This window comes from Gorilla gorilla, chromosome 11 (genome assembly GCF_029281585.2).
Source record: "Gorilla gorilla gorilla isolate KB3781 chromosome 11, NHGRI_mGorGor1-v2.1_pri, whole genome shotgun sequence".
Classification (NCBI taxonomy): domain Eukaryota; kingdom Metazoa; phylum Chordata; class Mammalia; order Primates; family Hominidae; genus Gorilla; species Gorilla gorilla.
Window position 1 is genome coordinate 92,786,615 of NC_073235.2, and position 19,254 is coordinate 92,805,868.

The 19,254-nt window shown below is 40.3% G+C and overlaps 2 protein-coding genes across 10 annotated transcripts in view; one reads left to right on the top strand and one right to left on the bottom strand.

The window, feature by feature from the left end:
- The window catches only part of HIBCH (3-hydroxyisobutyryl-CoA hydrolase), a 139,478-nt gene extending 133,703 nt beyond the window's left edge, over positions 1-5,775 (bottom strand). The window contains exon 1 of one of the 3 annotated variants that reach the window (XM_055379247.2): positions 5,483-5,775. In XM_055379247.2, the coding sequence (XP_055235222.1) occupies positions 5,483-5,679 (197 nt within the window). In that variant the 5' untranslated portion in view covers positions 5,680-5,775. Of the gene's footprint in view, positions 1-5,351; positions 5,432-5,482 lie in introns of those variants that run through there. The other 2 variants (XM_055379244.2, XM_055379246.2) reach the window with 2 other exon arrangements.
- The window catches only part of INPP1 (inositol polyphosphate-1-phosphatase), a 30,992-nt gene continuing 13,788 nt past the window's right edge, over positions 2,051-19,254 (top strand). The window contains exons 1-2 of one of the 7 annotated variants that reach the window (XM_055379243.2): positions 2,066-2,217; positions 10,376-10,519. The gene's annotated coding sequence lies outside the window, so the exon portion shown is untranslated. Of the gene's footprint in view, positions 2,218-5,056; positions 5,453-5,484; positions 5,570-10,375; positions 10,520-19,254 lie in introns of those variants that run through there. The other 6 variants (XM_055379239.2, XM_019022042.4, XM_055379242.2 and 3 more) reach the window with 6 other exon arrangements.

The window sequence follows — 19,254 nt, forward strand, 5'->3', positions numbered from 1 at the left end:
CCTTTTTTCCTTTTCCATCCTCCAATCTACTGATGGTGTTACCCATTGGTCAAAACCAACTGGCATGAGACCCCAGCTGGAATAGTTTATGAAAAATTCCACCTTCTGAGGCACAGAGTCTAGCAGAGAAGAGCAGAAGATGGCACTAAAACACAACAAGTGGAGAATAACCAGCATATTTATAACAGAGAAATACAAGTCCCCCCTTACCTGTGGGGGATACGTTTCAAGACCCCTCATGGATATCTGAAACTGCAGATAGTACTGAACCCTTTATATACAATGTTTTTTCCTATACATATCTATATATGATTAAGTTATTAATATAAATAAGGCACAATAAGAGATTAACAACAATTACTGCTAATAAAATAGAATAGCCAGGCACAGTGGCTCATGCCTGTAATCCCAGCTCTTTGGAAAACCGAGGCGGGAGGATTACTTGAGGCCAGGAGTTCCTGGGCAACAGAGTCAGACTCCATCTGCACAAAAAATTCAAAAATTAGCTGGGCGTAGTGATGCACACCTGCAGTCCCAGCTACTTGGGAGGCTGAGGCAGGAAGATCACTTGAGCCAAAGAGTTTGAGGCTGCAGTGAGCTATGATTGCACCTTTGCACTCCAGCCTGGGTGACAGAATGAAGCCCTGTCTCTAAAAATAAAACAGAAAAGTAAAATAAGAACAGTTATACAAATATATTTTAATAAAAGTTATACACTGTGGCCATAACTTTTGCAGTTTGAGGTACAACAGCAAAACTAACATGAATTTCTTTTTCCTTCACAATTTCACAGGTAGAAGATTCATTCTTATCATAGATCTTAGCGACCTCAGCATATGGATTTTTTTCTTTCCTTACTAATTCAAAAACTTTTGGGTTTTCACTTAAAAGAAGCACTTTATGACTTTTCTTTGGCATACCCAAATTGCCAACATTACTACTCTTCTGTTTAGGGGCCATTATTAAGTTAAATAAGTGTTACTTGGACATAAGTACTGCAATACCTTGACAGTAGGTCTGACAACCAAGCCATCTACAAAGTGACTAACAGACAGGGGAGCATCTACAGTGTGGACACACTGAACAAGAGGGATGACCCATGGCCTGGACAGGATACAGCAGGATGGTGCACAATGTAAAACTTATGAATTGTTTTATTTCTGGAATTTTTCATTTAATATTTTCAGATCTTGGTTGATCATAACTGAAACCTTGGAAGCAAAACCACAGATAAGGGGAGACTACTGTACTGGGAACTCAGATGTTCGATAATAGAGGAAACCTTAACTAAATAATGATATCAACCATCCTGCTATTAAATAAAAGTGCTCAGAAGAGCATTATGTAATCAGGGAGTACAGAAGAGAGAGCAACCAACTCCTTACAGAGATTGTAATAAAAGATTTTCCCAAATTAACAAATGAGGTGCTTTGTTGTCCCCCAAGCAAAGTTTCATATATTTTTGCTAATTATATAAACAATACATTTCATTATGGGAAACATATATATAAAACAAAAAGCAAATATCTACAATTCCATCCCCTGCCCTAGACCACTATAAATATCTGTTTATATCTTTCCAGATTTTTTTCTATGCATTTATACACACATGATTATGTTGTTTTCGGGATCACACCATATTATTTTGTAAACTGTATTTTCCACTTAATAAATCATAAATACTATTTTATCCAATATATACCATTCTGCAACATTTTAAAATTTTAACACTTTTTAAAAACTTGCCTCCGTGTATCTAGTTGTAACTAATTTTTATTCTCGGACATTTAGTTTGGTTTCTCTTTTGGCCGTTACCAAATGTACTGTGATGAGACTTTACATTTTGGGGGTGATACATTTTGGATGTCCCATTCAAATTTCATGTTGAGATATAATCTCCAGTGTTGGAGGTGGAGCCTGGTGGGAGGTGTTTGGATCATAGGGGCGGATCCCTCATGAATAGCTTGGGCCATCTCCTTGGTGATAAGTGTGCTCTCACTCTGAGCTCACAGGGATCTCATTGTTTATGTGGCTCCTCCCCCCCAACTCCTTCTTGCTCCCGTTCTCACCATGTGAGACATCTGCTCCCCATCACCTTCCAGCATGATTGGAAGCTTCCTGAGGCCCCCCCAGAAGCAGATGGCATTATGCTTCCTGTACAGCCTGCAGAACCATGAGCCAGTTAAACCTCTTTTCATATAAATTAACCAGCCTCAGGTATTTCTTTATAGTAATGCAAGAATGGCCTAACAAGGGCGGGGGGAGGGGGGGCAGTTTTGTTTTTTTTTTTAAACACACACACAAAAGAAAAGCCACAGAGACATATGTGGCCTTCAAAGCCCAAAGTATTTGCCATCTGACCTTTTATAGAAAATGTTTGTATTATAAATTTCCAGGAATGTAATTTTTAAGTCAAAGTGTGTGAACATTTTTGAGGCTTTCACTACATTCTGTCAAATTGCTCTCCAGAATCGTTGAGCCAATTTACACCCTTCTCAGTAATGTATGAGTTTCTTTAGTTGCTATACATCCTACTCCAAGGGTCACTGGCCCAAATTACTAGCTCTGAGTATTATTTTATTCTCAATTTGATGGTGCATTATCGTTTTAAGTTTTCACTTCTCTTAAAAATGTTTGGCCATTTACATTTTTCTCTCATGATGACGAATTTGCATTTTGCTCATTTTTAGTAGGCTATTTTTTCTTTCTAAGTTCTCTTTAATAAGAATGTTATGCTTATCTTTCATGTATATTGCAAATTTTTTATAATTTTTACTTGTTTTTAAATTTTATTCTATGGGGTTTTTTTTGGATAAAATAAGTTAAAAGTTCAACAGTCAGATCTGTCACTTTTCCTTTGTAATTTCAGCCGTTGTTTCATGCTTAGTTTGAGATTAAAAGCAATTCACTTGTATTTTCTCCTTGCCCTTTTAAGACTTAAAAACATTTAAATCTTTTAATCCTGTTCAAATTTAGTGTCTGGGAAACATTTTAGAAGGATGAATAGGTAATATTATGTTAGTCCTGGAGTCAGATTGCTGGGTTCAAATTTAGCCTCACCAAATACTACATATTTCTGCAAATCACTTAAACTCTTTAAGTCTTAGTTTTCTTGTTTATAAAATGGAGATAACAGTAACATTTACCATAGGGTTGATGTAAGAATTAACAGTTATAAATCACAGAAAGTACTTAGCACAGTGTCATTAGCTATTATTATAGCAGCAAGAGAATACTCTCCCAGGCAAAAGCAATAACATGTATAAAGGTGCAAATGGATGAAATCTGTTTGCATATTCAGGGAACTAGATGTGGTGTAGTAAAATGAGGTGTAATATTCAAGGGGCAGAGTTGACAGATGCGAGGGGTGACGGGTCTTGAATGAGTTGCTCAGGAACTTGCTCTTGATATTATCAGAGATTGGAGCCAATGAAAGCTTTTAAGCAAGCAAGAAACCCTGCAGATGTGTGGTAGCAAAGCGGAAAATGGACTAGATTCCGCCAGGTGCAGTGGCTCACGCCTGGCATCCTAGCACTTTGGGAGGCTGAGCTGGGCGGATCCCCTGAGGTCAGGAGTTCGAGACCAGCCTGGCCAACATGGTGAAACCTCGTCTCTACTAAAAATACAAAATTAGCTGGGCATAGTGGCAGTCACTTGTAATCCCAGTTACGAGGGAGGCTGAGGTGGGAGAATCACTTGAACGAAGGAGGCAGAGGTTGCAGTGAGCCAAGATCATGCCACTGCACTCCAGCCTGGGCGACAGAGTGAGACTCTATCTTAAAAAAAAAAAGAAAAGAAAAGAAAAGAAAAGAAAAATGGACTAGATTTATATCCCTTGCTCCACCCTGTCTTCCCCAAATTTAAATTCCTGCTTCCTAGAGGCAAATTCTTTCACCTTCTATGTCTCTGGTATTTATCTCCTTACTTTTAAGAATCATGTTTAAATTGTTTCTTGATTTTGCCATCATAGATATGATTATGAGGCTAATTAAACAGTAACCCTAACCGCTCTGAGAATGGACCTAAGAAATGAATGTGAGAAAGAAAGTAGAAGCAGCCCACTCGCTAGTGAGTGAAAGCCAGGGAAGGGTGGGGGGATGCGGGGAGAAATTGTCTCAAGTTGGAGAACCCAGGTGCAGGCTGGGAGCAGTACCATGAATTCCATTCAAGAAGCCAAACGTTTTAAGCACCATTTCCTGGAGTTTGCCAAGTTGAGTATTGCCCCAGCCTCCTGTCTTGTTGGTTCCTCACTGCTGAAGAAGACCAAATGTTGACAACTCAGTGAGGCAGTCTCAGCTGGAGTGGAAAAATGTAGCTAAGAAAACGTGCCAGACAAAGCTTTAAGCAGAGCTTCCCAGCTGGATGCCGTGAAACGAATGACAGGGATGCAGATACAGCATGGGTCTTCCCAGCCCTCCAAGTGCAAGGGCTTCTGCAGGAAGCCTTCTGCAGGAGCAGCCTCTTCTGTTTACCCCCATTTTGACCCTTGTAATATCATCCTTTCCTACCTGTGCCAAGAAGTGAAAAGGTGTGTGAAGCACCGCTTTAGAAGGCCCAGTACATTCACAAACATCAGCTTCTGGGCGAGGCTGCTTGGCCTCTTCTATTCAAAAGCTTTGTGTTGCCCTTTTAAGGTTTCATTCCCCCCACCCCCACCCCGCCCACCAACACCCATTCCTACCTAGGTTCAACCCAAACCATCCTTAAGGTACACTGAGTATCACAGCACCAAAGGCTGGAGAGAGATGAGTTCCCCACCCTTGATGCGCTTCCTGTCCAGGTGGCCCGAGGCCCACTCCTTAAGAGGCAAGGCCCAGAGACACTGCTGTGTCTTGAGGAACATCCAGTACGCCTGACATTTCCATTAGAACAGTGGGACCCGGATACCACTGGCAGGAAGTCCATCTTCACAGCTGCCAACCCATCTGTCAAACCCGCAGTCCCCTATGAGAATACAGATGAATGGAGGAGGAAGATTTAAAAGTGAATTCGTGGGCGGCGACAAGGAAACAGCAGCCGTGGCCAAGCTGACCCCAGAGCCCTTCCCTTCCTGGCCCTCCCTCTGAATCATCGCGCTCCACTGGTGACGTCGCGGACGCCCGGCTCGGGCAGGCGTGGGGGGCCCGCGCGTCCCGGGAGCCCCGAGGCGGCAGCGCGCGTTTCCACGCCGCGGTCCCGCGGGAAAGCCGGGGGCGGCGGCCTGGCTGAGGCCGAGCTCGGATCCGGTGCCGAGCCAAGCGGGGCAGTGCGTCGCCGGGGCTTCGCCTTCGCTCGCGTGACCTCCGCCGTCCTCCCCAACCCTCGTCCTCTGGCCGCGCCAGCGGCCGCACGCCCAGCGCCCCTCGCCTAACCTCGCGCCCGGGCCGCGCCTCCTCCTCCTCCTGCTCCCCGCCGCTTCCGTTTCTCGAGGGAAAGGCTGCTGCCTCCTGCTCTGTCCTCATTCCCGGCTTAGGTAACACGTTTTCCTCCTTACGACACCCACCACAGGGTCCCCGCGCCGCTGCCCCTCCTCCTTGGATCTGGGGCCCGGGCTGGTGAGTGGCGCGCGCCGTCGCCTCTCCGCGGGTAGGTGAGTCGATGGCGCCGGGAGGGTTCCTCGCCTCTGCGCGCCGGCCTGCGAGGTCCCTGCCCCGGCAGCGAGGCCGCCCCCGGCCCGGCCCGGCCAGGCATGCCCGGCATCGCCGCTGCAGCCAGCGCGGAGGGGAGCTCGTGAGTCCCGCGGCGCCCTTGGCCCTGCCCGAGCGGCCCGATGGGGTTGGGGGGCGGGAAGAAAGGGTGGCAAACAACGATTTAAAAAATCCAGTCATCAGTATTTGTAGGACGAAGAAGCTGATCTGACAGTTGTCCAGAGCAGTGGCCCAGCTGCAACAGGTAGATGGCGCAGCTGTCAGTGACCCCTTGGTCTCAGCCTTGGCTTTGAGAGATGCATCTGAGTGTCCCTAGCTGCCAGCTACTTCCAGTGACCTACTTGATGAGTGTGAAATAAATATGATGGGACTATATTTAGAAAAATCTTTACTTCCTTGCTGTTAATTCTCTCTGCATTTTGAAAGGTGGTTTTGTGAGGTGTGCATAATTAGTTGGTGTGTCCAGAGTGGTAGCTGGAAAAAAATATTTAACCTGGGTTTGGCCCTATCATGTAGACGGTTAGGCGCAAAGAGTGTGAAAGGAAACGCTTACTTTAGTACATCTATGAAAAACACTTATAAGAAACCACGGCTTGTTTTTTGGAGATTTCTCATTTTAAAGGTATTTTTAAAGTGTTGAATAAGCAGAAGTTTGCCCACTGTATGATGGTGTTCTCTTCAAAAGAACAGTGGGTTGAAAGTATGGACAGACCACTTAAGTGGATCCCATCTGTTGAGTAAAAGATTTTTTAGCCCTTTTACTCTGATTCCTAGCTTTGAAGCCAGAAAAGTTGATAAGGATCAGCCCTGCTCAACTTGATAATAGTATAAGGATGAAAGTAATCCACTGAACTACTCTTGATTGGTGAATTAGCTAAGTGACCTCTTTCTTACCTTTTAAAATAGAGAACATAAGGGAAAAAATAAAGGCAATGGAAGAATTCATTTTTTCAATACAGGTATTTGTTTCCATTCTTATGTAGAGCCTACTTTATTTTTAAGTTTTTATGGATTTTTATACTACTTTTGAAGTTAGCTTAGTCATGAAGAGAATTATGTCAAATACATAGAGTTACACTGTACTTTTTGTGTAGAATAAGCTACCACTTTTCAAGCTTTTGGACTAAACCACCGCTTGCTTGGAAATTGCAGCTTTGACTAATGCCCTTTAAAATGATATACCTTATTATAGATTTAAATTATAGCTTTCCTTGTTATAGTCCTGAAAAAAATGAAAAGATAATTTCTTGTTTGACATAGAAGGCCTGTGAGACAAAAGTTATAAAGGTTATTATATATTTATTTTGCTTTTTAATTCTGTCTCTAATAACAGTTAGAAAATGTCTCATTCTATTTCATGTTATACAGAAATTGCTTAAAAGATAATTATGTTATATAAAGTGATCAATGAAAACAAATGTCATCTTCATTTTTTAAAGGTGAGGATGGTGTATATAAGCACTTTTTCCCGATGTGAGTCCTTATGAATGTTCTTGTTAAAATACTTCGAATCTTGTAATGAAGTTAATAAAACTATGTTAATGTGTTTGGCTGAGAGCTTAGAAATAAAGGCTCTGGCTGGCGTGGTGGCTCACGCCTGTTATCCCTGCACTTTGGGAGGCCAAGGCAGGTGGATCACTTGAGGTTAGGAGTTCGAGACCAGCCTGGCCAACATGGTGAAACCCCGTCTCTAGTAAAAATACAAAAATTAGCCAGGCGTGGTAGCAAGCACCTGTAGTCCCAGCTATTCAGGAGGCTGAGGCTGGAGGATCCCTGGAACCCAGGAATCAGAGGTTGCAGTGAGCCCAGATCGCGCCACTGCATTCCAGCCTGGGCGACAAAGCAAGACTTCATCTCAAAAAATAAAAATTAAGTTAAAATTAAAAAAATAAAAGTTCTGCTTCCCTTCTCCTGTGATTGATGTTGGGTACTGTTTCTCAAACTTGTCTGATTGTAAAATTCCTCAGGGTAGTAGGCAAGTGGGGGAGTGGGTAGAGTATAATAGTGGTTTAAAAGATTCCCAGATTGCAACTTGAGACTTCCTGGATCAGAATTTCTAAGAGAAAGGAGATATTTCAAATAGACAAAAATGATAAAATTTTAAAATAGTCAACAACAACAAAAAAGGTGAGTTTGGGAAATGCAAGTGGGAAATGACTATTGTTGGAATGAATAGTTGATAAAACTTATTAGGACTCCTGTACATAAAATGTTCATATATGGAAACTGATTTTATTAATATGATGATGTCACTCATTTAGGAAATCTGAAACTTTTATATTTTTTTCTGGTCAAGCTTCTGCTGATCAAATTTAGCAAACATATTTTTGCATGTTTAGTCTTTTTTATGTGGTATGTAATGTTAATTCAATTTCTTGAATGTGATAAGAGCATTTTATTAATGGATGACTAATGCAGAGTACTGTAACTAGTAATCCACAGCAAAATATCATACCTAATAATTTCTCTTTCTTTTTTTTCTTTTTTTCTTGAGAAAAGGTCACACTCTGTCATCCAGGCTGGAGTACAGTGGTGTGATCATGGCTCATGCAGCCTCCACCTCTCAGGCTCAAGGAATCCTCCCACCCCAGCCTCCCGAGTATCTGGGACTACAGGCACGTGCCACCATCCCAGCTAATTTTTAAAATTGTAGAGATGGGGTCCCACTATGTTGCCCAGGTTGGTCTCAAACTCCTGGGCTCATGACATCCTCCTGCCTCAGCCTCCCAAAATGCTGGGACTACAGGTGTGAGCTGCTGCACCCAGCCTAATTTCTTTCATATTATAGATTTATTTGTTACCTCTTCCATGTGCCTGATTAAATAATTATAGGCAAGACAGGCATGCAAATTTGAATACCTTATTAGTAGCTTTTTTTTTTTTTTTTTTTTTTTTTTTGAGACAGAGCCTCACTCTGTTGCCCAGGCTAGAGTGCAGTGGTGTGATCTCGGCTCACTGCAATCTCTGCCTCCCAGGTTCAAGCGATTCTCCTGCCTCAGCCTCCTGAGTAGCTGGGATTACAGGTGCCCGCTACCACACCAGGCTAATTTTTTGTATTTTTAGTAGAGATGGGGTTTCACAGTGTTAGCCAGGATGGTCTCGATCTCCTGACCTCGTGATCCACCCGCCTTGGCCTCCCAAAGTGCTGGGATTACAGGCGTGAGCCACCACACCTGGCTCCTTATTTGTAGCTTTTTAAAAAATGACTCTCAACCCCATTCAAAAAAGAAAAAAAATTTTATTTGGCCCTAAAACTTGGTCAGTTATATATAAAAAAATTAACGAAATAGAATATTAAATACCTATAAAATAATTTGACAAGATGAGTTACCATAATGGAAAATTTCAGAATTTATTTTCCTTTTCCTTCTTCCTCTTTACATTGCTTTTCTTTCTCCTTTTTTTGGGGGGGATGGAGAGTGTGTGTTATTTGCTCATTTGTTTTTATTTTTAACCAACTAAATATTTAAAATATAGTAAATTATCCATGTTTAAATTAATTTAAATATTTGCCAACTTTACCAATAGATATTTAAACTTGCCCTTTTCCTCTAAAGTGACAATGGTAGGCTTTGCTCAATGCAAATGAGAGTAATAATTCATATCAAAGGAGTTAAATTCAAGTGACCAAAGAAAATTGTTCTTTTAACATTGCTTAAGGAAAGCATAACTTAAATTGATGCCATAATTTTTCATTATCAGCAACTCTTAAAATGAGGATGGAGGCTGGGCATGGTGGCTCACGCCTGTAATCCCAGCACTTTGGGAGGCCAAGGCGGGTGGATTACCTGAGGTCAGGAGTTCGAGACCAGCCTGGCCAACATGGCGAAACCTGGTCTCTACTAAAAATACAAAAATTAGCTAGGTGTGGTAGCGCATGCCTGTAATCCCAGCTACTGGGGGGCTAAGGCAGGAGAATCGCTTGAATCTGGGAGGCGGAGGTTGCAGTGAGTCAAGATCGTGCCACTGCACTCTAGCCTGGGCAACAGAGCGAGACTCCGTCTCAAAAACAAAACAAAACAAAACAAAACACCAGTGTGGTTGCTGTATGAAATCAACTTAAATAGCCTAGTGCCCTTCTTTAAACCTAATTTTCCTATCGCTACCCCCACTTGTTTTTTAAAAATATAAGTCAACAAATATTTATTATGCCCTTATTATGTAGATGATAAACATCAAAAGCTTTTGAAATGTGCATTTCTTTGAACCTGTAATTTTTTGTTTTTTTAACTTTAAAAAAATTGTGGTAAAAGATATCTAATATCAAATTTACCATTTTAACCGTTTTCAAATTACAACTCAGTGGCATTAAGTACATTCACTTTGTTATGCAACCATCAGCACTGTTCATGTCCAGAACTTTTTCATCATCCCACTCAAAAACTATACCCATTAAACAATGACTCTACCCTCTCTTCCCAACCCTAGTAACCACCATCCTACTTTCTGTCTCCACGAATTTGACATTCTGAGTACCTCATACAAGTGGAATCATAGAGTATTTGTCTTTTTCAGTCTGGCTTATTCATGTGCCATAATGTCTTCAAGTTTCATCCATGTTGTAGCATGTGTCAGAATTTCCTTTCTTTTTAAGGCTGAATAATATTTCCCAATCTCATTTATATGAGAAGTAGATATAAAAAACAGAGAAGTTTTGAACTGGAACAGATCATAGAAATCATCCAATCCAACCTCTCTGCCCCTGCTTTTCTTTTCCTTTTTTATGTTTACAAAATGGGGAAAACAAGTCCTTCAGAGCTTACATCATGTGGCCGAGTTTATATACCTCATTGGCAAAACAGAGCCTAAGAACCAGCTCTTCTGTATCCCAAGCAAGGCTCTTTCTACCGCACACCCTGCAGGCCCATCCAGGCCCATCCAGACAATAAACAGTAAGTGTTAAAGGAGTTGGTGTCTCCAATTAGTATGGCATGAGTTCTAAAGGAAAGATAAATTGACTTTGGAATCTTCCTTAATTAATGAAAAATGTTACATTCAAAATAGATTGAAGATTAAGGCTAGGTGTGGTGGCTCACGCCTGTAATCCCAGCACTTTGGGAGGCCGAGGTGGGCAGATCACCTGAGATCAGGAGTTCGAGACCAGCCTTGCCAACATGGTGAAACCCATCTCTACTAAAAATACAAAAATTAGCCAGGTGTGGTGGCATGCACCTGTAGTCCCAGCCACTTGGGAGGTTGAAGCAGGAGAATCACTAGAGCCTGGGAGGCGGAGGTTGCAGTGAGTCAATACTGTACCATTGCACTCTAGCCTGGGTGATGGAAGCGAAACCCTGTCTGAAAAATAAAAATAAATTAGTAAGATTCTAGATTCTGATTAGCAGTGATCAAAATTATAAATAATATTCTATTGGAAAATATTCTTGCTTCAAACCATACATCTGACCCTTTTTTCTGCCTTGAATTATGCATCAAATTTGTATTTTTAAAAAATTTATTCTTTCTGATAGTTAAGATAGTTATATTGAATCTGCTTCTATTTGTATACTATCTGATTTCAGGTTTCATTTGTGGCAACAGGGTTCTAAAAACATCTCTTAGCATACAAAAACTTAAGCATATACTGTAGTTGGAACACAGCAGATAGAAAAATATCTAAAGGAACAAAGTTTCTCTTTAGTGAAAATACTTCCAACTATGGAAAAGGGAGTTTAAAAAATAAGGTCACTATCAAACTTTAAAATTTTTGTCGGTTTGTTTGTTTGTTTTTGAGACAGAGTTCACCGTGTCACCTAGGCTGGAGTGCAGTGGTGTGATCTTGGTTCACTGCAACCTCTGCCTCCCAGGCTCAAGTGATTCTCCTGCCTCAGCCTCCTGAGTAGTTGGGATTACAGGCATGCGCCACCACGCCTGGCTAATTTTTGTATTTTTAGTAGAAATGGGATTTTGCCATGTTGGCCAGGCTGGCCTTGAACTCCTGACCTCAGGTGATCCACCCGCCTCAGCCTCCCAAAGTCCTGGGATTATAGGCATGAGCCACCATGCCCAGACAAATTTTAAGGTATTTCTAAATGGAATACTTTTTCACAATTTTCAGATGAGTTCTGAGAAGTATCCGAAATTCATCCTTTATAAAATTGTTACGTTACTACAGAATACTTATTATGTAGATCAACTATTTTTTTCCAAGCATTTAATTTACTTTACAAAAAGGCAATATAAGTTGACTCTTAGTGGAACAAGGCTCCCTGTTCTGTTCTTAAGTAACCAGTGAGGGTAGAGCTGACTGTTGCACCTGTTGTTTCCTTAAATTGTTGGATAAAAATCAGCTGACATTCCCCTTTCTAAAAGTCTCTATTTTTAATGTGTCTTACTTCTTGATCTTAACTGATTTGGAAAACACAGCTTTAGCACAGGCTTCCATATACAAGCTATCAGAACAGCATTTGAGAACAAGGGACATCTTTGTAGCCTATTGCTTTGAGCAGCTTCAGTGAGCAAAAATGTAGGCTAATGTGGTCCATTGGTACACTTGCTCACAATAGAGCAAGTGTAGACTGACCAGCTTAGAGTAATGTGTATGTCATCATCATTTGAGATGGAATTGAAGTTTGAAGGTTAGGGAGGAAAGAGAGAGAAATGTTAGGGTTAAATAAAAGATTCACATATACCATATTTAATATCTTTTCTCACAAAACCAAATTAAACTGACTATTTTGAGTGATTTAATTAAATTGATCTTGTCACAGATAGGTCGCCTCTAGATGAAAGGGGATAATTTTAGATTCTGATTTGGTGCTCCAAAAATGTGGTTCAGTTGCTAGTTATTCAGATACAGCCTTGGTTTGTTCTTGTAAATGAATACAGAATATATGTAGACTTTTATACAAATATGGGCCTGTGTGTCTAATGCTGATAAAATCCAAGTACAATAAACAGTGTGACAAGGATGAATTCTGTATTCAAAAAGCTAAGGGAAAATTCATCAGCCAACATTTATTGAACACCTCTGAGTTATGCAGTATGAGTCCTAAGACACCAAATGCATTTAAATCTCTTGTTAGAGCATAGACAAGTAAACCAATGTATAGAGTGTTGGAAAGCTGGGATAGAGATTTGGCCCATCTCCATTCCCCCATGGCCCAGGTGCCTAAGATGGAGGAGGAGTCAGAAATGTCTCCTGAAGGAGCCAACAGTTGAAATGATTCTCCTTTTGCACATACATTTTTAAAAAACAAACCTTTTTAGTGAATTAGAAATATACACATAAACATTAGGAATCTCAGCAGATAGCTAATAAATTGATACAAAGTCAACCCACCCGTGTAACCATCACTCATATCCAGAACACTACCAGAGCCGCCATCAGTAACCCCACCTTCTTCTCCAAGGACACCACCATTGTGACTTCCAACACTATAGGTTGGTTTTGCCTGTTTTTGAACTTTAAATTGATTAAATGGCACAGCATATATCTTTTGTGCCTGACCTCTTTCACTTGACAGCATGTTTTTGTGAGATGCATCCATGTTGTTGCCTATTGTCGCAATTCATTCATTTTCTCTGCTGTATAGCATTTCATTACATAAATATGCTGCAGTTTATTCCATTTTACTATTGATGCTTGTTTGGGTTATTACCAATGTTAGATTATTACAAATAATGCTGCTTACAAGTACGTGTCTTTTAATCCATACCTGCATGAATTTTGTTGGGTAAATATCTACAAGGGAAATTAAATTGCTGGATCATAGATTATACTTATAGTCAACAAATTACAAATAGTTTTCCAAAATGATTATACCAATTTCATTCATGCCCACAGTTCATAAGAGTTTCTGTTGCTCCATACCCTTAGCAAAACTTGAAATTTTCAGTCTTTTTTATTTTAGCTATTCCATTGGATACAGAGTGGCACCCTGTTGAGATTTTAAGTTGCATCTTCCTGATGACTAATATGGTAGACTGTGTTTCTGTATGTTTATTGGCTATTTGGATATCCTCCTGTATGAAGTGCCTATTCAAGCTTCTTGCCCTTGAACTGATTCTGAGAAGGTGAGTGAGCATTAGGTCGAGAAAGCAGGAAGAAGGGCGTGTCAACCAGAGGGAGCAGCATGTGCAAATTTACAATCTTCCCAGAGCAGGAGAGCAAATGGATAGTGCAAAATCAGCTACTAAAAGGCTAAACTTAATCAGAGCCCATGAGGTAATGACAGCAACATCACCCGGATCAACATGAAATAAGACCCAGAAAGTACAGGCAGTCCCAAACTGTAATATTTATTGGATCCTGAGAAATGTTTGACAGTCAAATATCTGAAAGTTGAACATGGCTTACACACTGGGAAAACAACTTAGTTTTCAATGAGCTAAAAGGCAGTATTGCAAATCTCTAGTAAGGCTTGTAGTACAGTTTCCCTCTGGCCTCACAGGAATCTCAGGGGAGGCTACCATTAGCAAGTGGCACAACACAGCGAGCCCCCCTCCATATTTAGTGTGGGCCCACTTCCATTCCCCTGTCCCTTCTGCACAAACAACCTCCAATCTTTAAAACTACTCCCCAAGACAGCCCTTAAGTATGGAGCAAAGGAGAGGTGGGACGAAGTCTATGTTTCCCCTACAACAGCAATGTGATCTGAATAGAACCTTGGCCACTGCCATCATGTGGCCACCTACACAGACTCCTGGACAGCTGTACCCCCTTGGAAAAGGTCATGAGAAACACCTTCTTGTAAAACACCCAGATATTTCACAGAAGCTTGGCCTTTTCCACTAGCAGCAATAGCTGTCAGGCAGGCCCACCACGCAATAGCTTCAAATTGCCATTCCTCAGAAGATGAGAGACAGAATTCAGGATGTGAACCGTGGGGGTGGGGTGGAGTCAATGTGCAATGGGCAAAAATGTGTACTCTGTGAAGTGTTGAATTATCTGCCGGAAGAGGGAAATGTCAACAGAAGTGCTTTGACCCCCTTGCGGATTGATTAGAGAGCAGTTTTGTTTTGTGGCAGGCCCTTATCTATGTCATCACCCTTCTGTCACTGTGGACAACAAAAGGGCACAGCCAGCTTCTGCTACAACCAGGCTCTTCACATGAGAAGGAGCACTCTGGACCCTAGAATCCTCACAAAATATCTCCCTTGACAGAAAAATGGCTCTCCCAAGCCAGTCATAGACTGTCCACCATGAAGCCAGAGTAGTCTCAGCCTCTAGGAGCCAGGGTTTCCACCCAGATGCCCAGAAACTGAAGCAATCAGATCTGGCTGACAAAAAGGAACTTTATTTGGGTTACTCAGAGAATTACAAGTAGTTCCCAGGCTTTGGATTTAATGGAGTAGTAAGTTTTAAGAAAAGGTTTCAGTGACCCGTATAAACTTGCCAACCTCTTACTTTCTCAAGTTAAGACATGTGACTGTGGTTTCTGTGAGGTTGTATTTCATAGTCATAGCTATCATTTATTATCTGCCTTGTGTAAAGCTCTGTGCTCTGTGATATTTTTCCAGAAATATCTCATTTGATCTTCACAACATCACTGCAAGGTAACTATTAATCTTTATATTAAAGGTAAAGAGAGAGTCTCAGAGAGGGTAAGAAAATACCTGATGCCACACAGCTAGTTAGTAGCAGAGTTAGGTTTTGAACCCAGGCCTTTCTGATTCAAAAGCCTGTGTATTTTCCACTATATAGTTTATCCCATCTGAAATATGTCTAAATTATTCAGATAGGATTTTTAAACCTCTGATGTTCTGATAATGGCTGGAAATTTGAGATTTATCTTTGTGGAGAGGTTTGGGTTTCCAAGAAAAGTCTTAAGAACCTTTTTTCCTTCTGACATACTTCAATTCCTTTAGTAGTTCTCCAACTGGACTAGACACTCCTACAAAAGCAAAAGAGACCCTAATTCTATCTGACATTGTGACACAATTTTATGTTAAACATATAGATACGTACATTTGGTTTGAGATGGAAGGAATGAAACTTCTTTAAGCCCATTTTGCTGAAATGTGACTTGAAATAGATTGTTATAAAACAAGGCTTATGAGAGGTTCAGCGCTCACTGCAATATTAATTACTTGGCTGTTAAAGCAAATAGCTCTTAGTGGGAACGACTGCCTCACAGATGTTTCTTATTGACGACATAAATGGGGAGGAAAACACTATCCCATTTTCACTTTTGGCCAGAAAACAAAAGACAAAGGAATAGATTGTGTCAGCTAATAGATTGGGTCGCTAAGGTAACCAAGGCCTGTCTTTCAGGAGAGGTGTTAGGGGCTAAATTATGTTACTTCAAAATTCACATGTTGAAGCCCCAACCCCCAGTACCTCAGAATGGGACTGTACTTGCAGATAGGACCTTTAAAGTTTATGTGAGGTCATACAGGCGGATCCTAATCCAGTCTGACTGGCGTCCTTGTAAGAAAAGGGAGACATGCCAGAGATTAACGCCCACGGTGGAAAGGCCAGGTGAGGCCACAGTGAGAGGGGCCGTCTGCGAGCCAAGGAGCAAAGCCTCAGGAGAAACCAGTCCTGCTGACACCTTGCTCTTGGACTTCCAGTCCCCAGAACTGTGAGAAAGTGCAATTTTATTGTTAAGCTACCCAGTCTTAACAAACTGACACCAGAAGAATTAGGTATTGGGCATGCCCCCTGCCATCAATGCCATGACAGTTAAGGGAGACATCAGTGGAACGTAATAGATGAGCTTTTACTACCCAGAAGGGTCCTTAACAGAGGCTGAAGATCAGCTGGAGAAAAGGTTTTTCTGAGAGTAAAAGGGAAGTCAAATAGTGACGTATAATGATCAAACCTAGTGACAGATATCAACTAGGGGTGTGTGTGTGTGTGCATTTTTTTTTTGCTATGTAATGTACCTTATAATACTAATGTACTTATGATTATTATCCAACAATTACTGATTTTCCCTTATTTTAATAGTTAACAATTGATGAAAAGATTTCACTGGCTAGAGTACTGGTCAACAGTGTGGGCTTCTGCCAGATTGCCTAGGTTTGAATCTTGTACTACAACTTCCTAGCTCTGTGATTTTCAGTGAACAATCTCCTTGTGCCTCAGGTTCTTCATCTGTAAAATGGAGATAATAGTACCTACTTCCTAAGGTTATATAAGAATTAAATGAGTTAATACATGTAAGGTGCCTAGAAGGATGCCTGGCATATAGTAAGCACCTAGTAAATGTTAGCTGTTTCAATTTTAACCTATCTCTGCACAAGAATAACAGATAGCAAAACCATTGTACCTACATTGTTTCACCAAGATACCTGCCAGCAGGTGCCAGCTGCCACTAAAATTGCCAGCATAGAGGTAAAGAAAAATAAGCAACTTGGAGAACTGGAGCTATTAAATCTCAGTGTTTAGAGTTATACAGGATGCTGACAAAAATACAGATTCCTAGGGCTTGTCTCCAGAGATTCTGATTCACTAAGTTGGGGTAGAGTCCAGCAATCTGCTTTTTTAGAAGGCCATCTTGGGTAATTCTGATACAGGTAACTCTCAGAACATCCATTGAGAAATACTAATCAAAAGGAATTTCTTCTATAGTCAAGGCTATTAAATTATGGTAAATGCCATAACTTACTAATCATAAGTCTATAATAATTTTTATTTAAAGTATAATGTTGAAATAAAGTGGTCTTAGGTGAATGATGAGTATGTAAACTTACTTTTAAAAAAATCATCTACTTCATCATGCAGGTATCAAGCCTAGTACCCATTAGTGATGAAATAATCTGTACAACAAACCCCATGACATGGGTTTAGCTATATAACAAACCTGCACATGTAACCCTGAAATTAGAATAAAAGTTGAAAAAATAAATAAGTAAATTAAAAAATCATCTGAAAGATAATTTCCATGGGTTTTAATAAAATGTATTGATAAAATGGAAGAATAAATTCTGCATTAGATGTAGCCTTCAGTTTCTCCATAGACAAATTATTTCAAGTTGAGCCATTCAAGGTTAGGATGAATTGTGCAATGCTTCCTTCAGGTTTGTGGCCTGCCTGTGTGAACTGAGTTGAGGATACATGGAGAGCCAGGGCCTTGGAGAAAGGGAAGTAGCTGAACAAATGCTGGGCTCATTAGCATGGCTGGTGAAAGTGGTTTCAATCTGAAACAGGGCAGTTCAACCTGGAACTTGACAAAATATGACAGTGTTGCCTAGGGCCAAAATGAAGAGTGAACTCTGGGATAACCTTGGAACTGAAAAACCTGATTATTGTGTTATGAGGAATTCCTAAAATCGGTAGACCTGTTCATTACAGGGCTGCAGTGAATAGCCAGTAGTTCTTTCCCATTGGTCAAGTTGCTGTGCTCGCTAAGCAGCAACTGCTCAGGTCAGGTGAGAGTGGTCATTATTGAGGAAATAAAGGTTGGGCCCAAAGAGGACAAATTCCAGATTACTGCAGCATTTGTGCTGAAACTCACCAGGGTTAAATTGATGAGCTTTCTGCGTGAAAGAAGGGAGTGGTGGTGATTTCTGGAGCTTGTAGCCAGGGTGATTAGCTCGCCTGAGTGTTCTTAGGGTGTTATAAGGAGTGTTTCTTGGTTATTCAACAGTGTAGTTAGTACCGTTTCTTTTAAGAAAAAAAATTGATTTTAACACTTGAATAAAAGAAACACTGCTGATATTGTTTATCTTGAAAGCTTTCAAATCAGACTCCTTGAGATCTTCATGCTACTGTTAAGGTAAAAAGCTATTTTGATACTGTTGATTCATTGATTCTTCTGCCTTATAACCACAGAACATTTACTAAGAAATAAAAATTAAGGTTACTGAATGTATACTTTTGTGGCCATGTATTATACTGAGATATGTATGCATATCTGTGATTGTATATTATACATAAGTTATAATTTGTGGTATATATATGTCATATATGCCATCAATTATTTCTAAGGCAACGTGCCTCAGCTTTATTAACGCAGCTATTTTTCCTAATGTTTAGATTCAAGTCAACTAAAGTAAATCTTCCTACATAGCATTCATTCCTGAAATAAAAGGCATTTAAGTAGGCAGGTGCTTTTGTTTGAGTTTTCACTAGATCTTTTCTATCACCTGAAAGCTTTTTGCATTATTACCGCAGTCTCATTTTATTTAGACATTTGCCTCGAGGGGCTGAGACATTCTTATACCTTCATACTTAATTCCCCAAGACATTTAAAAATGTAATTTATTATTATAAAAGCACTGTATATTTCCTGTAGAGTATTTGAAAATTATAGAAAAGCATAATAAAAAATCATCCATAATTCCATTACTCAGTCATAACTACCATTAAAACATCACCTACTAATCCTCCTTTCAAGCTCCTTCTCTCTGTGTATGTGTATGAACACAAATGGATAACATACTCTCAAATTATATATGGTCATAGGTAGTTTTTCCACTTAACATTAGTGCATTGACATATTTCCATATTATTAAATATTCTTCAAAAACATGATTTTACCAACTGTATAATATTTTGTTTTACCAATATTTAAGATTATTTTCAACTTGTTGTAATATTAATCCTCCTTGTGCAGAAATATTTTAACTCAACTCTGATTGCCTTAACACAGATTGAGGGAAAACTGGAGTTACTGACTAAAGGCAGTGACATCTGTAGGGATCTTGACACATTTTTGTCAAATTGCCCTCTGGAAACCTA